At 36.2% G+C, this 19,322-nt stretch overlaps 1 protein-coding gene across 2 annotated transcripts; it reads right to left on the bottom strand.

Annotated features, from left to right (window-relative positions):
• Window positions 1-695: 695 nt before the first annotated feature.
• On the bottom strand, window positions 696-19,237 carry LOC128855661 (uncharacterized). Of its 2 annotated transcripts, none has more exons than XM_054090745.1 (11): window positions 18,800-19,237; window positions 18,403-18,610; window positions 12,927-13,016; window positions 12,515-12,653; window positions 11,365-12,445; window positions 11,083-11,307; window positions 7,268-7,862; window positions 7,072-7,203; window positions 6,198-7,013; window positions 2,898-3,029; window positions 696-1,131 (listed from the first exon to the last, which is right to left on the bottom strand). In XM_054090745.1, the coding sequence occupies exons 1-11, from the start codon at window positions 18,883-18,885 to the stop codon at window positions 976-978; spliced, it is 3,660 nt and encodes a 1,219-aa protein (XP_053946720.1). In that variant the 5' UTR covers window positions 18,886-19,237; the 3' UTR covers window positions 696-975. The 2 variants fall into 2 exon arrangements, with proteins under 2 accessions (XP_053946720.1, XP_053946721.1); XM_054090746.1 differs by having other exon boundaries at window positions 11,083-11,283; window positions 18,800-19,236.
• Between the last annotated feature and the right edge of the window lie 85 nt (window positions 19,238-19,322).

Consider the following 19,322-nt stretch of genomic DNA (forward strand, 5'->3'; position numbering starts at 1 on the left):
ACTTCCTTTACATGCACACGTACATATTAGCAATATAAATACACACACATATATAACTATAAAGTTAATTGGCTTCTTTACAACTTAGTAAACAAATCTGCAATGCAATGCTCTGCAATGTGCTATCTAAACGAATTGACTTTTTGTCTAGTTTTTACCCCCAATACTATTGTAATTAATTATTTTAGTTATTTTATTTATAAGCGACGTTTATTGTTTCGAGACTAGACTACGACGTACATACATAGTGTAGATGTATGTAGGTGGTAGTAGCATATGTTTATATGTATGAACGTCAATTGAGTAAAAATTAAACCTTCGAAAACTTGCGAAATTTAAAAAGGAAAATACTTTCATAACAACAATAATAATAACAATAACACATTTGCATGACAATACGCAGCGCAGTGCAGCGAAGAATAATGTCTGGTATGTAAAGTTCGGACAAAAACATAAATACGTCTAGTATATTTGCTTCTCATAATAAATCCATTAGCGAAGTCAATGTACAACACTTAATACTCTTTTGATCAAATGAATCGTCATTCTTCATTCAACATAATTATAAGAAAAGGGGAAAAGGGGTATCTTTTAACAATTTCGAAAACGTGTTGCTTCTTCCCCAACGGAAGCGGCATAGTTAAATTACTGTTTTTTTTTGTTAATTTAAATAAAATATATCTACATGTACGCACGACTTCTTTTGTTTTAAACGTTACAAATCGAGCCAAAACCAAGTTTGTTTTTTATGTTTGGTTTTTGTTTTTTTTTTTCTTGTTTTTTGTATTTTGTATTGCGGAAAATAGTTTTTCATTAGTCTATTGGCAAAGCATTTGTTTACTTTTAAACTTTCGTCGCTTTGAATTTAATGAATAACGCCTAAGGAGGTGGGTAGCGAGTGCCGCCAACCAAGCCTAGGCTTTCTTAATCAATATCACTTTTTATTTTTAAATCAGCGTATAATAAATGAATAGCTTAGTCTGCGATTGCTGTGTAGGGTAAGCTGCTGTGTTTGGGTTTCGTTTTGTTGATAAACACTTTGATGGCACCATTGAAGTCGGCGCTAACCATTACATAACCACAACCCTTTTTATGCTGTTCGACCAGTGGATCCGGCTGATGGTTTTGTAACTAAAAATGGAAAGCAAGAAAAATTTGTGTTAATGATCAATAGTAAAAAAAATGTAAAACCTTCACATATAAGAAAAAAATGTTGTTCTACGAGTTTAGTTTTGCAAAGGAAAATATACGAGTACAGTCGCGAGCATGACCTTTTTCTAATAAATTCAATTGCAACAGACTCCGATATAAACTAACACAAGGCACCTTAAATAAAAATGTGTTTTGGCTTAAGCATCTGAACGACATGCGAATGGAGTTCGGTCGGAAGTTTGAAGAAACATGGCAAGGCAAAAAGCACAATTAAGCGCAACGCGAATTCATAAACATTTAGACTACTCAAAAGGGGAATCATACAGGGTGAACGATATGAAGTGTTACCAACTTCACACTGCTTGTATCTGTAAAACAGCTCATGACATCAACGTCAAAATTGTTCTAATGACAGTTCAATATATTGTTTATAAGCCATCAAAAGCATTTGCGTCTCAGTTTTGTTGAATTTTTTTTTCTGTGATGGAATTCAAACGTAATAGTGTGATTGCGTTATATTTGACTGGAAAATCACAACCAGCCATTGTTCGTGAGCTCAGTTAACTCAAAGTGAATAAAATGTTTGTGTATGATGCTGGTAGCATTGCAAAACGCTATGGAGGTGGACCAAAAAAAGCCGCAACAATGCCAGAAATGGTTCGGAAAGTGAAGGCTCGACTTGAACGAAGCCTACGTATGGCCACTCGAAGCAATTTCCCATCGCAAGTAATGGTTTGGGCCGCAGTGACCGCTGATGGACGCTCTCCAATCGTTTTTATCGAGCCTGGTGTCAAAGTGAATGCGACTTATTATCGGGAAAATGTTTCAGAAGCTGCTTTAGAGCCGTGGACACGCAAACATTTCGGTCGTAGACCATGGACGTTCCAACAGGACGTGGCACCGTCTCATAAAGCTCGTGTGAACCAAGAATGGTTAAAAAATCATGCTCCACACTTCATTTCGTCCACAAAATGGCTTTCGAATTCGTCAGACGCAAATCCGATGGATGCGCTGAAAAAAGCGATTATACAAGAATGGATCAAAATACCTCAAGATCACATTCGTGCAGCATGCAACTCATTTTTTGACCGTTTGAAGACTATAGTCAAGGCAAAAGGTGGTCATATCGAGCTAAAGTGAATATATGTTAAAATTGTAATCATTTTTGAACAATTTTGTCTTTGAAATCAATAAAAACTAATTTCACACAAAAAAGTTATGGTGTTTTGAATAGGTAACACTTCATATCGTTCACCCTGTATATATATATATATAATTGGCACATACATCCGTTTTGGGTATTTGGCCGAGCTCCTCCTCCTATTTGTGGCGTGCGTCTTAATGTTGTTCCACAAACGGAGGAGCCTACAGTTTTAAGCCGACTCCGAACGGCAGATAAATTTTATGAGGAACTTTTTTTCATGGCAGAAATACACTCGGAATTTTGCCATTGCCTGCCGAGTGGCGGCAGCTATTAAAAAAAGCTTTTTCGATCATTTATTTGGCCTTTCATGCCCGGAGAGGCGAACCTGCGCACTTCCGAATAGTAGTCACACATCATTCGGCGCTTTCGCTTCTTAGAATAAAAATATGGTGTTGTCTTTGCATTATATCTGCATAAATAATAATGGTTCCAACTCTGAATTAATGATAAAAATGATAAATATGCGCCTGCCGCAACAATCAGCAAAATCCGTTTTGAAACATCTTCCAACTATTTAGTTCTGTTCTGTTACTTTACTCACCTTCTCGCTATGTCCAATTTCATCGGGCTCCGATTTTATGATGGCCTCTGGATGTGGTGCAAAAATGGCACAAGTTACAGTAGCATTGTGGGCCTTAATGCCCTCCCAAAAATCACTGCGATCACGGCGTACCTGAGAGAGAAAAAAATTTATAAAAATATATATACTTTTTTTTTGCATTGAGGTATGAAGAAATCGTTAACCGTTGGGCAGACTGGCTTTTTCGACTTTAGACGTGAATTGAACATATTTCTATTATAGCTAACGACTTGAGCTACCAGGAAGCTTCCAGAAACTTAATTTTACTTAAAAAATGTAAAGTTTGAGTAAGTCTCCCCGAAATTGCAAAAAAACTCACTGGCCTAAAAATTACTGTGCAGAGTTACCGGAATAGTCGTCTTAGAATCCTAAGGAATGAAGCACCTCTTTTACAATAATATGACTCCAATCGATAAAACAAAAGATACTTGACGCGGCTGACGAAATGAGGCAGCATTTAAAAACGAGGATCGTTATCATATCATCATAGGAAAATCTTAGGGAAAAGTGTTGCATCCCAAATTTTGTTAAACAGCCGTTTTTAACTGGCCGAGTTTGGTTCAAGTTTTATTAATAATTTTTATTTATTCATTATACCCTTTAACTAAAAACAGAAAAAAAAAATCGGCGCCTTTATAGTACCATTTAAGGGGTTATACGCAGTTATGACTTTCAAAAAAATCGATTTTTTTTATTGCATTTTTGTAATGTACATATATTCAAAAGTATACGCACGAAATTTGATGTAGATCTAAGCAATACTTTCGGAGTTATACCTAAATATGTAGAGATGCCTCGGCACGTTTTAAGGTAGGTATTGAAACTTTAAACGGGGTTTTTTCAAAACGGCATTTTTCAAGTCGGTGTACACGATATCTCGAAAACGGCTTGTTTGATCGGTCAACCGTTTTAACTCGATCTTTAAAGACACATTTTCTAGTAATTAATCGTTCCTTTTGTAAATCTGATACTTATTTTCCATTTTATAATCAATTTACGGCCAAATTTTAACGTAAAAATCGAAATCATTTCTTTTAAAAGCTGCCATTTTGTGAAAATTCACTATTTTGATTAGCCGAACGATTAATTACTAGATAATCTAATTTATTAACAAAATTTGTTTGGTTTTTTGATTTCAGATAATCCAATACTGAGTTACGATGTACACCGTAAATCGTCTTTTTTTAAAGGAGGTTCCAGAAATCGCCTGCAGCGCGATATAATCAATATTTTCATAAATAAAAAATTTTGTTACATTCTTGAAGGATGCTTTTATAACCGCCAAAAATTTTCAAATTAAAATATTCTGAAGTTTCTTTAGGATAAATCCTTGACAACCCGTCTTTTATTTGCTTCATAACTATAACCCCTTAAAAAAAGTGGGCTCACAAGCAAAAATAAAAAGAAAAAATTATTTATTGTAAAATAATCTTTCAAATATAATATATATATCTCAAAAACGGCTAAGATTTGAACATCGTCTTGATTAATAATTAATCAGAAATGACCTAGATAATAATACCTTTAAGTACCTAGGACGACTTTCCTGTTAACTCTGTACATAAAAGGGTCGTTCAAAAGTGGCGCCTAGATGTCAGTAGTAAATAATTCCTAGACAGTATCTGTTTTTATGTCATCTTTGACAGTTATCAAGTAGACAGTTGTACAATTTTACACGATAGAACAGCGCCGGAAAATTATTGAGCCTTATTATGAAAATTGAGAAAAACATTTCGCAAAATTCGTGATTTTTTTGGTGGAAATAATAGTCCGAATGAGACGACAATTCAAAGGTTGGTGAAAATTTTCAAGAAACTGGTTCTGTTGAGAATACAAAAAGGACTGGCAGACGAAAAAATGGACGTTCTATTGAAAATATTGCTGCTGTAGCGCAAAGTGTTGCCGAATAACCTTCAATATCGATATCTCGACGTTCTTAAAATTTAGGCATTCATGAATCGACTTTTTGGAGGATTTTTTGTATGATAGTCTGCAGACGTGCTCATGGTGGACATCTAAATTATGTCATTATTCACAGAAAATTTATTTAATAATAACAATATTTTAAGAGGACCTGTTTTCTGGTTCTACACCGCAATGACAGGATTTACTAAGCTACAACAACAACAAAACTTTTTCTAAACTAGTTGAATTAAAATCATCAATTGCATTTTTCGCAGCAGCTTTGGCCACACGACTAATTCTTTTTAAGCGATCATTTAGACGGTTACTTCGTTCCCCCGACAGTCGGTTCTACGTTACCGGAACGACCCGCATTTATTGTACTATATATTCGGCCAAGGACAGTCACTCCAGCAGCACTCCCCGTACAGGTTATTTTTTTCCTAAGCTTTAAGGCCCTCGCCTCATTTGACATGGTGTTTCTTTAGGTGCGTTTAAAACGTCAACGAAAAAAGATGTTCTATTATTGTTTTGAGTATTTTATTTTTTGATCCATTGTTAAAAAGTATAATTTTATTTTGGTCATACGAGGTTCGTTCAAAAAGTTGTCAGCTTTCAAAAAATGGTCTTCACATGGACAATGGGCACAGATATAGCCAGTTCTACTGCACCGATTTTGATGAAATAAAATATAAATGACGTAGAATTAATGTCATTATCGTGTACACTACACGCTACAAAATTTGTTTAGTTTTTTTTCGGACCTTTAAAGTAAGAAAAGGGTAAAAAAAACGGGTTTTTTCATCCTTGAACGTCCGCCATTTTGTAAATTTTTTTTTTTAAATATCGTAGGTCACAAGATAACGACATTTATACTAAACAAGAACCTTTTTTGATTTCAAACACCTGTGAGTTCCGGAATCCGTGTCGCCTTTTTTTGGAAGACCATTTTTGAAGGCTGACAACTTTTTGGCAAAAAAAAATTGTTTTTTAATAATGGATCAATAAAGAAAATACTGAAAAGAAAAATAAAAATCTTTTTTCGTTTCCACGCCTTTAAAGAAACACCCAAAAAAACCATACCAAATGAGCCGTGGGCCTTAAGAGCTTTCAAGCCATAATCAAAGATTTTACTTTTTCGGTTACCCATTGCGTTTTGTTGTTGTAGCAGCATAAACATTCCCCATACTTACATACGGGGAACGCTGCTGGAGTGACAGTCCTTGGCCGGATATAAATCCGGGTCGTTTCGGTGACGTAGAACCGACTGTCGTGGAAACGTTTTGTCGTTGCGTTTGCTTTATGGTCAGTCTCTTCAGAGAAATATTTTACTAATTTGTTTCCAATCTGTATACTCACCGAGCTCAATTTCGAGTAATCGTGATTCGTTTTCCAAATATATATGCATTGATTTTCCGACCCAGCAATTATATACTTTCCGTCGTGACTAAAGGATGCCTTAATTTGCGATGACACATTCAAATAGCCCTTGTATTTGCAGGATAAATTTAAATCTCGCAAATCGTACAATCTCACACGACTATCATTAGAGGTCACAAGTATCTTGTCCTCGCCAGGCATTGGTTCAATGCCACTTATTTTACGGCCAATACGATTTTTGCCACGTGTCGAACGTACATGTATCTGTGTGTGATATTTTAACTGATCTGTGTTGTAGAAAATACAACGTCCATCGTACGAGCCGACAACAGCAAATTGGCCGTTTTGACAGAAATTCGCTGCCGTAATCAATTTAGTTTGGCCGTCGACTTCGTTCCACAGCGCCACCTTCTTGTCGGGTATATTCCATAAGCGTAGTTTACCATCCAAGCTGCCACTTAGAAAATAACGGTCGTCACGTGGATGAAAAGCAATTGCTGTGACGAAGTCAATGTGTTGAAAGCAGCAAAGACACTCTTTACGCGAAATATGCCACAAACGCACAGTCTTATCCATAGAACTGGAAAGTATGAAATAGTTTTTCGACCACGACACGTCCAACAAGTCCGAGGTGTGTCCAATGTAGGTGCAAAACGCTTTCGGCATAAATGGGCCAGTGCATTTTTCAGCTGCGGCCGCCATGGCGATCGCCTCCTCTGAATGTTGGGATACAAGCGACTCTTGCGAGGGCGTAGGAGATGATTTCTGATCAGCGTTATATTTTGTGCGCATATCCTAAAGGAGAGTGTGAACATAGAAACTTCACATAAAATACGCAATGGACAAAACGCACCTGGAAAAATGGATAAGCATCCTTTAATACCCATATACGTAGCACTTTGTCTTGGCCAGCAGTAGCTAGTAGACGTCCACAGGAGCTGAATTTCATGCACCAAACAGCGCCGGTATGTTCGCCATACAAATCCTAAAACAATAAAGAAAAATTTATTAATATTCTCTGCGCTCAGTTTTGCAATAAGTAAACTAACCTGCACATGTTGCAATTTGGTAAATTCATATGGTCCCTTATTAGTTGATGAAGCTTTTATTTTTATATTCGCCTCCGGATTCATGACATCCGTTATATCGGCGACATCCTCTTTGTGCCGGGCGTGTGACACTTCGGATGCCAGCGATTTTGCCTTATCAACCGTTTTTCTCACCGTAGAGCCAAGGAAACGTTTAAAGCGTGCTGTCTTCTTTTTCAAGCGACTTCCATCTTCCGTCTCGCCTTCCTCTTCGTCCGGTGGCTGACCCTCACTACTCGGCGGTATACCAATCACACTCTCCTCATCGGATTCCTTTGGATTCACTTCCAAATGTGATGTGAGTTTCAGTATGTGCAGCGACAATGGATTCCAGCCTTCGGGAACTGGTGGTGAGCGCACCTCAGACAGCGTCATATTCTCGCCAGTATCTAAATTCTTGACGGGAACCTGTTTGAGTATTTCGAAATCGGTTAATTGTTTGCCAGAACTAGTGCGCGTACGCACATAGATGTTCATCTGCTTGAGAACATCTTCATCGCCAGCCGATTTGCGACGCTCCTTGTCGCTGCTCGAACGGTAGACAAGTGATGGATATCTACGGAATATAGAAAATTAACACGAGCTCCAATGAAAATACACGTAAGTATGTAAATATGCAACAACAAGAATTGAATTGACACATTTTGTAAGCAATCTAAATGAACTTTAGCAAAGACTAATTGCTTAAGATGCTTGAAAAATGAGTAAAAATATGCATGTTAGTATAGCTATACAAAAATACGCTTAGGCAATTTTGAAAAAGAAAACAAACGATATTTAGTATTATAAAAATGTGCATCGTATGTACATTAAAGTGGTAAATGAGTTTTGAGCCATAAATTTGTTTGAAAAATGCACTAAAAAAATAATCAAAACACTAACTTGATTTGCAATTGCCACGGGCCTTTCAATGTGGTCAATTTGTATATTATGAATATGTCAAAAGGATTGCTGTAAGAATTTGAGAATTTACTAAAGTTCATTTAAATTCATGAATTAATGAATTAATGATGATTAATCATATGAGAGATCTGAGGTAAAAACATGTTTAATAAAAAAAATAAATAAAAATGCCTCAATAAATATTTAAATACTAATGGGGAGTCTCTTGTTTAAAATGTATGAATTAAAGCTAAGTAATAGGTACTGTGTCAAGTGATTAATGGTTACAACTGGGCATTTATTTATGTTACTCTGTTTTTTCTTAAAATAAATTAGCTAGCTATTTTAAAAAGCGCATGGCTTTTGGTTATATTCTAGGTAAATGTTTGGAAACCTGTATTTAAAGTTGTGCCCACGTTGCGGCAATAATCTCCAACTTATTAAAATTTGATTTAGTACTGATTTAATTACATAATAAAAGTTAATTTAATTTATTTTTATTGTATTCATGTTTTATCTTATTTAATTTTATTTTATTCCTATCATGTTGTAGTGAATTTTTTATTTTAATATGTTGTTGTTGTAGCAGTAACTTTGTCCTGTCAGTGTAGTGTAATCACCGGTCGTCTTAGTCTAGTTCATCTAACGATAGCCCCAAGAAACTAGCTGTTTCGACGGGTTGGGCCCAGAGGGAGAGGGGTGTTAGATAAGTGGGTTTTGAGGGACATGTGAAAAGGTGGTTAGTGTCGTTCGGAGTGCCTTCACATGCAGGACATATGTTTAGTATGTTGGGGTCAATTCTGAATAAGTAGGAGTTTAACCTGCTACAATATCCAGAACGTAGTTGTGCCAAGGTTACGCGGGACTCTCGGGGAAGTTGGAGCTCTTCGTCTGCGATGGGTGGTGGTTGGACTCCGATGACGGCATTCGGGGGTCGGGAGCTTAACAAGGTGGTAAGGGTTTCCCGATGAATGTCGTTTATGGCCTGTTTATACACTGTCCGATGCAGAACTGTATTGGATCTCGTCCGCGTAATTGAGGAAGTGCTTCCTGACATGTCTGGGAGGTGACTCAGGCTCAAGCAGATGTCTGCATGGGTGAGACCTGCGGTAGCACCCTAACAGGAACTGCTTGCTGAGCAATTTTTTATGCTCCTTCATAGGTAGCATATTGGCCTCGTCGTGTAGGTGTTGTATCGGAGACATCATAAGACATCCTGTCGCGGTCCTTACGGCAGTGTTTTGGCAGGACTGTAGCTTCGTCCTCTGCGAATCACTGGTTCCAGGCGACCAGACAGGCGTAGAATAGTTTAGAATCGGTCGGTCTATTGCTTTAAATGTCAATAGCAACATTTATTTGTCTTTGCCACAATTGCTGCCGGCAAGCGGTTTGAGGGCCTTGTTGCGATTCTGTACTTTAGTTGCAATAGCGGTTGTATGCGCTGAGAAGGGGAGCAAGTTGTCAAGTAATTTAATTTACTTCATTTGATTTTACTTTTTCCTTATTTTTTGTTTGTAATTTTAAATTACATCATTGCATTTAATTTTATTTTTTCCTACCTTATTTTACTCTATTACTTTAATGTTTTAATTTAATTTAATTTACTTCGTTTTCTTTTATTTTTGTCTTCTAATATTTTATTTTATTGTATTGCTTTTTCTTTTTTCAATTTAACTTAATACAATTTAATTTGATTTCATTTGAATTTATTTTATTTCATTTAATTTTTTTATTCCGTTTTATTTTATTTTAATTTATATTATTTTGAAATAATCATTGATTTTATTTTTTAAATTTTTTTATTCTAATATTGTATATTTTAATTTACTTCCTCCCATTTTACTTTATTTTTTCTCTTATAATATTAATTTACTTCATTCATTTTTTTTTTATTTTTTACTTTTATAGAATTGTGATATCGTAGCTAAGAAGCTGGGAGTTACATTAATTCCGGGGATTATGCTCTGGTGGGAAGCAGTCCAAGTTTTACTCCCATTAATGTTACCAGCCATTTTGGTACCAGTCATGTTTCTGACATTATGAAATCATTTTATTATTTTTTTAATGTAATAATTTAATGAATTCAATAATTTATTTTTTGCATTTTTTTCTTTTTTTCTTTTTTGCATTTTTTGTGTTTTTTTATTTTTTTATTTGAATTTTTATATTTCAGTTTAATAAATTTTACTTCATTTCATTTTTTCCTATTTCTCTTATAATTTTAATTTACTTCATTGCATTTCATTTCATTTTCTTTGATTTTTTTATTTTATTTCATTCCAATCTATTCTAATATGTTTTATTTTAATATATTTTACGTCATTTCATTTAACTTAATTTTATTTTTTATTTCATTTTATTTATTTTATTTTTTATTCCATTTTTTTTTTTAATTTTTTTTTTTTTTTGCAATGTTATGTTATTTAAATTTATTTTATTTTTTATTCAATTTTATTCCATTTTACATTTTTTTTTTGTTTTTCTTCCATTTCATTTTTTTCCATGTTATGTTATTCTAATCTATTTTATTTTGTTCTATTTTTTATTCCATTTTATTTCATTTAATTTTTTTATTCCATTTTATTTTATATTAATTTATTGTATTTTATTTTTTTATTCCATTTTAAGTTATTTTCATTTTTTTTAATCTTATTTTTTACTCCATTTTATTTCATTCTCTTTTTATATTTATTTTGTATTATTTTATTTTGTATTATTTTATTTTATTTCTTTATTCCATTTAATTTTATTTTACTTTAGTTTTTGCCTTTTTCTCTAATATTATTACTTTTTATTTTAATCCATTTCATTTTGTCTTCATTTATTTTATAATTGTAAAATTAGTTTACTTCTGTCACTCTCTTATTCTTGCAAAGCTCATTTCATTGTCTTACCTTGTACCGCTACCCAAACTATTCGAACCAGTACCAGCTAAAATCGGACGTGCACCGTCGTCCATCAGAATTTGTTCAATACGCTTAATCTCCTCCTGTGTTGGGCCTTCAGCTTTATTGCATGCCTCGTCACGTGGCTTAACCACACAACCTCCCTGTGTGGCTTTATATAGATTGAGGCCTTGAGTAGGATCGATTGAACTGTAAATAAAACCAGCAGCATAACTTATTTTAATGTATAACTCACGTGTAAGCCTCTTTCTTATAATTTTGATTACTTACAAGTATCTCACACGTCCGGGTGCAGAGTTGCTCTTTGCTGAATTCGAAGGACTCGGCTTCGAATAGACCGATGTGGAACTGTTTCCCAATGAATGTGAGATGCGATTTATAGAACCGCCTACAGTGGCTGTAGTCACAGGACGTGTATTGCAGGTTGACGTTTGTGCTAACGATGCAATGGATGCAGATACTGCGCTCGACGACGACGCCGTTGTCATTGACGGACCTAGCGGTATATTGGATATTCCCATAGTGAGCGCATTCATACCGATGTTATGCGTCCGCCCACCAATTGTAGTCATATGTATCGACGTGCTATTTATTGTTGCAGTAGGCAATGGTACGATGCTGCTAGCAGCATTTGCACTTGCCATTGAACTTGTCTCCTGCCACGAGCGTTCGATTTCCTCAGCGATATCATCGCGCAATTTTTGCTGCTGTACATCGAGCACACTTTTAACTGAACGCGTATCACTATCTGTGTCTTCGGTGTCCGGAGCACCTGACATATGCATACCCTCATTTATACTGAATTGATCCGATGAACTAGTTGACTTTCGTGACTTTTTCTTGCGTCTTGGTGGTGCAATGGGTCCACTCAAAGTGATCGAATCTGTTGTTTTCGAATGTGCCAACTTGGTGCTCGCAATTACGTCTGGCTCTTGAAATATTATCTTATTTTCAGGCATTGCTGTTGTAGCAGCCGCCGTCGCAGCTGCAGTAGCAGCAGCTCCAATTGTGGAGGAGGAAGTGTGGCTGTGAGATGGTGATGGCGAGGGTGTTGTATTATTGTGTTTATTAGAGATACGCGAAGCAGTACTGCCGCGTGACGCCATCGCTGCAACCGCAGCTGCAGCAGCAGCGGCATTTTGTTGTTCAACTAATGCCGCCAAATTATTGCTGGTGGATGGCACCATAATACCCAGATTTTGATGTAGTTGCTGTTGCTGCTGCTGTTGTTGTTGCTGCAAATGTTGTAAGTACATTTGCTGCTGTTGTTGCTGCTGCTGCTGTTGCAATTGATGAGAATTCGTAGACGATGTGGAATGAGCCGCAAGCGATTCACGATCGACACTTAAAACTTTGTTGAGTAAAATGATTGAAGTCATAAAATATTTTTACAAAATATCACAAGCGAAAATTGGCATACCTGACGGATCTATGTTGCCGGCCAAAATGCGGCCAACGCGTCCCAAAGAGGTCATGCTCTGTATACTCATGGTATCATTCTCTATAACCTTAAAGGGATGTGTCGTGCGATTAGCGAAAACGCCATCAGTGGAGCTATTCTGTACATTTATGTATGTACATGGACATATGGAAAAAGAAGGAGTATTATTAATATTTCAAGCATTAGATTTTGGTGAGAAAAATTGTTTTTTGTTATTTGGTGTACGGAACAATTTAAAATTATTGGAACGATAAACTAAATCAGTGATAGAATATCGGATTAGTACGAAAAGGTGTTTAGTTATATTTGTTATTACATTTATAGGTATATACATACATACATATGTATAAATCAATAAAATAGGTGAAAGGAAAATAATTTGTGATAATACCTGAGAATCAGGTGTGAGTGTGTTTCCGGGATTATCATCTTCATCATTTTGCATGCACTGACGCAATTCGTGAAATCGCTGCCTACCAAACTACGAAACGAATTTGGTTTTTTTTTGTTTGTTTCATAATATTCGAAAGAGGAGATGAAAATAAAAAAAGACAGTGTAAAAAATGTGTAAATAACTTAAGCAAATTAATAAATTAAGATACTCCTTGTGATTATGAAATATTAAACTCTAAAAAAAAATGCATTTAATTACTGAACGGAAGAAACAGAAGTAAACAACTTTTTAAATAAATACTGCAACCACCAAGCAAACAATTCACGCTAACTATGTTTTATATTTGTGCTGGTGCGTTCACATTAACAGTAATAAAGACAACAATTCATGATAATTAAATGCTTCTTTATTTCTTGTATTTCTCACTTCTAAACTGAAACTGATAAAACAAAGTTCCACAGTTATAAAATTGAAATATTATTTGAACATTGACTTTTCCAAATGCGATGTAACTAATGAAATATAAACCTCTGATGCTTTGACTCACGTCCCAAATTAATAAAATATTACGCTACGCTTTAAAATAAAACAAATATTCAAATATTAACTCGACTAAACACTCAGAAACCCACCAAAAAGCACATCGAAGCCACGCGAAGCATTCATTTTCGCCCGGCTTAACTCGAATTTTTCTTTGAATTTGTTTTTTTTTTAAGTTTAATACTACCTATAAGGAGCAGACAGCTCTTGTGAAAAAACCTTCGGGTATTATAGACGCTCAGATGGCGAATCGCCTTTAACGGAAACTGTCATTTCTCGCAATTTTTGATATCTCTTCTTCTAGATTGTAGATTAGATTAGATTTTCCACAAGATTTGACCTTCGACCTCATGGTCTCTTGTGCCCTCTACTCATAGGGATTTCGCCTGGCGTAGCCCCATAGTTTGGTGTCAGCGAACCTCCCTTAGCCCTAGTTCTTCAACACTAAGCGTCTCCTTGCTGGTGCATTGTCCCATAGCAAGGAAGGGCTCAGGTCTTATTCATGGCGAGATTGCAGTCTCTCTCACCTACGCTATTTTGTTCCCAGTTATTCCCCTGTGTCCTAGGACCCAAATTAGCCGGATGCGATTGTGTATCCTTAGTAGATTCATTTTCCTGATATACTCAAGGTCTAGATGTTAATATTAAGCCTACAATTTTCAGATTAACAATCCAGACCAACTGCCTGCAACGTCGCTTTCCAATACCAATCAAGCTTTATATTATATATACATATATACTCGTATATATATATATATATATATATATCCGGGCGCCGTAGCCGGATGGGTTGGTGCGTGACTACGTGACTATTCGAAATTCGTTACACGTTGGTTTGAATCTCTGAGAAACACCAAAACGAAGAAAAAGTTGTTTCTAATAGCGGTTGCACCTTCCGTAGGCTATACATATATTTTTTTTTCGTGGTACCCTAAGGTCTCAAATCATAGGGCCTTTATTGGAAACAAAACTTGTCTCAAGGAGACACTAGACGTAGATTCACTAGTATTGCAAGCAACGGGCAATGTTACAATCGTTTAAAGACGAAAAAATATAACTTAAGCTTCATTTATTTAATACGTGTTCGACCTTTGGAGCAAGATATCGTGATCGTGTAAAATGCAGATCATTTCGCTATACAGAACAGTTTGCCAACAGCCATCCAATTAAAGATTTTATTTCTCGCCTAAGTGACTGGAACGAGCAGATTTTCTCAGTCATTAAATATCACTACAGCAGAGTTCTCCAAAATCATGTCACAACAATTTACAAAAATAAAAAGAACAATTCCTCTTTCATACAAAAGTCAGATCTACGCTATCTGCGCTCAATCAATTTAATTTAAATAATAAAGACTGCAAACTGTAGCACATTAAATTTCAATTGTTTAACATGAGTAAACTGCCCTTCTACATAAACCAGCAAATAATAGCTCAGGAACTCGTATCCACGGCAGTCGGTTCTCAGCCAAGGATTGCCACTCCAGCAGCATTCCCCGAATGTAAGTATGAGGAATGTCTAGGCTGCTACAACAACAACAGCTTAGGAACTAGTACGAAAAATTTCGTTCGAATATTGTAGCAGATTCCTATCCATACAGAATCAATTTCGATATACTCAAAATGCATTGTCCAACTTGAGAAAGAGCATCGGCATAACTAACCACTTCTCCATTTGCCACTTAAAATAGGTTCGCATAGGTTAGGGAAGATTATGATGGTTGCCACCCTCATTGAGAATGTAGAGGAGCTCCTTAGGCCTGGAGGCCCGTTGTGTTTGGATACAAGTTCTGTCACAGTTGTTGCCCGTATATAAATCCGGATCGTTCCAGTAACGTTAAACCGACTATTGCGGAAACATTTGGGCACAAGTCGCCCTCTCTAGTTCCCGTTGTGGTGAAACTATTTTACCTCTCTGATAAGCGATGAAAAATAGTGGATGGTTGCAGATTTCAAGTTTGCCCGACATTCAAAGAAGAAGAGTTTAGCAGCCTCACCGCGTTCTGGCAAGAGCGGAAAAATGGTAAACTAACTTTTCCCGTTCCTACTTCGTGACGTAGTTCTGTGGGAATGTACCTACTCCGTCGAACCAACTCGTTTTCTAGTCCTTCCATTAGAAATCAACAACTGCTGGGTTGGCAGATTTTTAATAAGTGCAACACTGATGACAAAACTTAAGCCGCCCATGGCAGCCGGTTCTACGTTACCGGAATGACTCAGGTTTTTCCCGACCAAGGGCTGCCGCCCCAGTAAACTAGCCCTGTCTACCGTATCCCACCCACAAAATTTAAGCATGCCTTAGGGGGCGTCCATAAATTACGTGAGATGTTTAAGGGGGGGAGAGGGTCGAGTCAAATCTCATCTAATCTTACGTTGGAGAGTGGGGGGGTCTCGGCAAATATCACGCAATTTTTTTTCTGATTGAAACAAAAAAATTGTACATGCTTAAGATTTAATCTCAAGCGTAATCGTAGTATGATTAAGATCATTCACTAATTCGTTCGAAAGAAAATAATTTCATTCATACTTCGACGTTATACATTACTACTGTCAAACCACCATATTTGTTTTATACCAAATAGCTCAATTTAATCTGAATTTGCGGTACAGTGTAGCCCGTTGGTTGTTTTCGCGCCACTATGAGCCGAACGCCCTATCACTCAGGTTGACGTTTGACAATTCCGGACTTTAAAGAACATGACGGAAAATCATTTGCTCCATTTCTAATACGCGTACCGATTCAACCGCTGAATGCCGTCATCAGCACGCCTATTGATCTCTATTGCCCACGTATACGTGATGATTTAGAGAAAATATGCTGCAGTACATGCGGTATTTACTTCGCATCTATCACAAGAGCTGCAGAGCACAGGAGAACAGCTCACATTGCACCAGCTAAGCAAGCGCGTATGTTCCGCAAAGTGCGACCCTCACGGATTGTCACAAGACGAGCTAATGAGTTACTGTGCGCAAGCGTCAACGACTTAGAGTGGCTAGATTAGAACGAAGTTGAAGGAGCACATGATTTTACTGAAAATCATATGGACATGTTGGTCCCAATAGTCTCTCTTGAAACAGCGCATGATTCTCCATGGACTGAATTGGAGTAGATATTCTTTTTTTAATCGCAGTAGTTACGATTTAATTCTTCTATTGTTAAATTTTTATTACACTTATAACTCTCAGCAATATTGATTACTAGTCTTAACTAGACGTAAATAAAAGCACGAAGCAAATTTTTTTTCTTTTTACAATAACAACCAACGCGTTTACATAAGAAACCCACATTTTGAAAAATCTCACGTGAGATTGGGGGATGGGGGAGGGGGTTGAATAAAATCTCACGACATCTCACCGGGGGGGGAGGGAGGGTCAGAAAATTGAAAAAAACACCTCACGTAATTTATGGACGCCCCTTACTAAGACTACTGCAACGAGAACGACAACTTCTTAAGCTAGTCTATCCTAGAACATTGTACTGCAACACCAACAACAGTTGGGCCTAGCGCACCTGCATTTCTATCTGGCTCACTTCAATTCAATGAGTACTTTGCTGTATTGGCGCGTACATCCTTTGTTGGGTGTTTAGCTGTGGCAAATTTGAGACGCGCGTCTTCATATTCTTCCACAAAAGTTGTATACCGCCTCCGAACAGCAAATGGTATTTTTTGAAATATTTCATCGCAGAACTGCGCGCAAAGGATTGTCATTGCCTGCCGTGAGGTGACCACTATTAGAAAAAAAAAACCTTTTCTATCATTTGGTGTTTCATACTTACAGTAGACATCGATCCCTGCACAAAAACATTCGGCTACGGCTCGTATACATTATTATCTAAATTATGGTATATATTTTTAAAGATAATGTGCTATTTTGCAAGGCACATTAATGAATTCGAAAACCCAAACAATTACTCCTTTGAATTTGGTAACGCTCAATTATATTACTCCACCAAAAAAAGTAGACTAAATATTTATCTGTTCAATAAGATAGTACAAATGCTCATTTATACTCATACATATATGTATATGATACATAAAGTATGTATGTAGATGTGCATATCTTATCTTCGCACAATAATAGCGGTAATTTAACTAGGGCATAATTATACTTTCAGCAGGTGATAAGTTAAAGTGCTTGACAGAGTATGAATACCATTAATTTTTCCTTTTTTTTGGTCAGTTAATAGTTAATTAAGCCATTTATTTCAATTTCATTACATACAGATATATGTAAGTACATACAAGCGACATAAATAGTTATATGTTGACAGAAAAATTTAGCAATCAGTAGTGCATTTAATTTTTAATTTAACTTTAATTAATTACACACCAATAAGAGTATATAATTTATAAACACCTGCTGTTATCTACTGCTCAAATAAAGTAGTATTCTTTTTAGGCTTAATTGTTATACAAATATGCAAATTTAATTTTTATTGTCACGTACAAATTGGACGCCGACGGTTTTACTACTTATGCCATGGCAGTAACATGGAATGAATAACGCTAGTCGGAGAAATGGGTGGGGTGTAAAGCCGTCGTTTTATGTGTAGCCAACAGCAAGTTTCCAAAAATGGTTTTGAAAGTGAAATCGAAAACATTTGAGCGAAAAACTGATTTGCATACCAGTATTTGTTTTTAGTTTAAGCATTAATAGATATTTCTAAGTCTGTTTATATAATTTATAGTTTTCTATATGGATCGTTGGTATACGAAAAAATCAACTGCCCAGTCTTATACTCATGAAATTGCCTACAAACTTGGGTACTTCAAAAATACATAAAACTGATTACAACGCTACGTAAACTATTTAAAATTCAGGAGTAGTTCTTGTAATAAAATGGCATGCAAACAGCTACACATAATTATAATCAACTTCAAAGATTGTAGTGCCATAATCTTTCAAATTAACGCCATAGTCTACTTTCTTACCTGCACGGGTTTGGGTTCGACAAACATGTCCTGCTTGGGTCCTCGCGCACCCAAGCTCAGACTACTTGTCGGGCTGCTGGTAGCTGGAGTACCGCCACCTATCGGTGTTGCATCGCTGTCAGATGAAGGATTAACACGCACAGCCGGGTCAGGGAATATAAATCCATCCTGCGTTTGTGTACTTTCAAGTGATAGCTTGCATTTACGACTGCAAAATAAAAAAAAGGTGCTCGCGTTACAGGTGATCATTTGAAGAAAATTTCTTTTCAATTGACGTGTCCTTAAGAGAATTTGTTGTTTTTGGAGAATGTACATGTATGTAAAGTATTCGAAAAGCGTGACTCCGACCAACTCTCTTCCTATTACTAATTTGAAACTTGTACGCATTACAACGAACCTTAAAGTGGAAAGGCGATTAGGCGTCGAATCTTCAGCATCGAAAAATTCCTCCGAACTATCCGAATCTGTTTCTGGCTTACTCATTTTCTAAATTCTCGAGTGTTACGCACTTCTATGTTCGCGTATAAGGTGTTAATTCTAATAATCTCGATTTATATTTTCTACGGTAGCAAATTTTCAATTTTTACGTCATTCTGCAGTTTCTGCGTGGTATCCACATAACACTTCGTATTATAGTTCACAACTCTTCACTACATTTCACTATAGTTCCCGTTCTATTTTTTTTCTAATGAAAGGCAAGTGTAATCAATTATTTAATTCGTAGACACAAAAATGAATTAAATTCTTTGGGTAAACTATGCACGACTGCAAATTTGGACTCAAACAATAGAGAAAATGAAAGGGAGTGACGGCTTTTGAATGACACATAACTGAGCGATTTCTGTGAATGGTTTTGTATGTTGCAGAAGAAGCAACGAATGACGTTAGCAAAACAAATCGAAAAGAAAACGCTGAATTCA

This window comes from Anastrepha ludens, chromosome 2, assembly GCF_028408465.1.
Source record: "Anastrepha ludens isolate Willacy chromosome 2, idAnaLude1.1, whole genome shotgun sequence".
NCBI classification, from domain to species: Eukaryota; Metazoa; Arthropoda; class Insecta; order Diptera; family Tephritidae; genus Anastrepha; species Anastrepha ludens.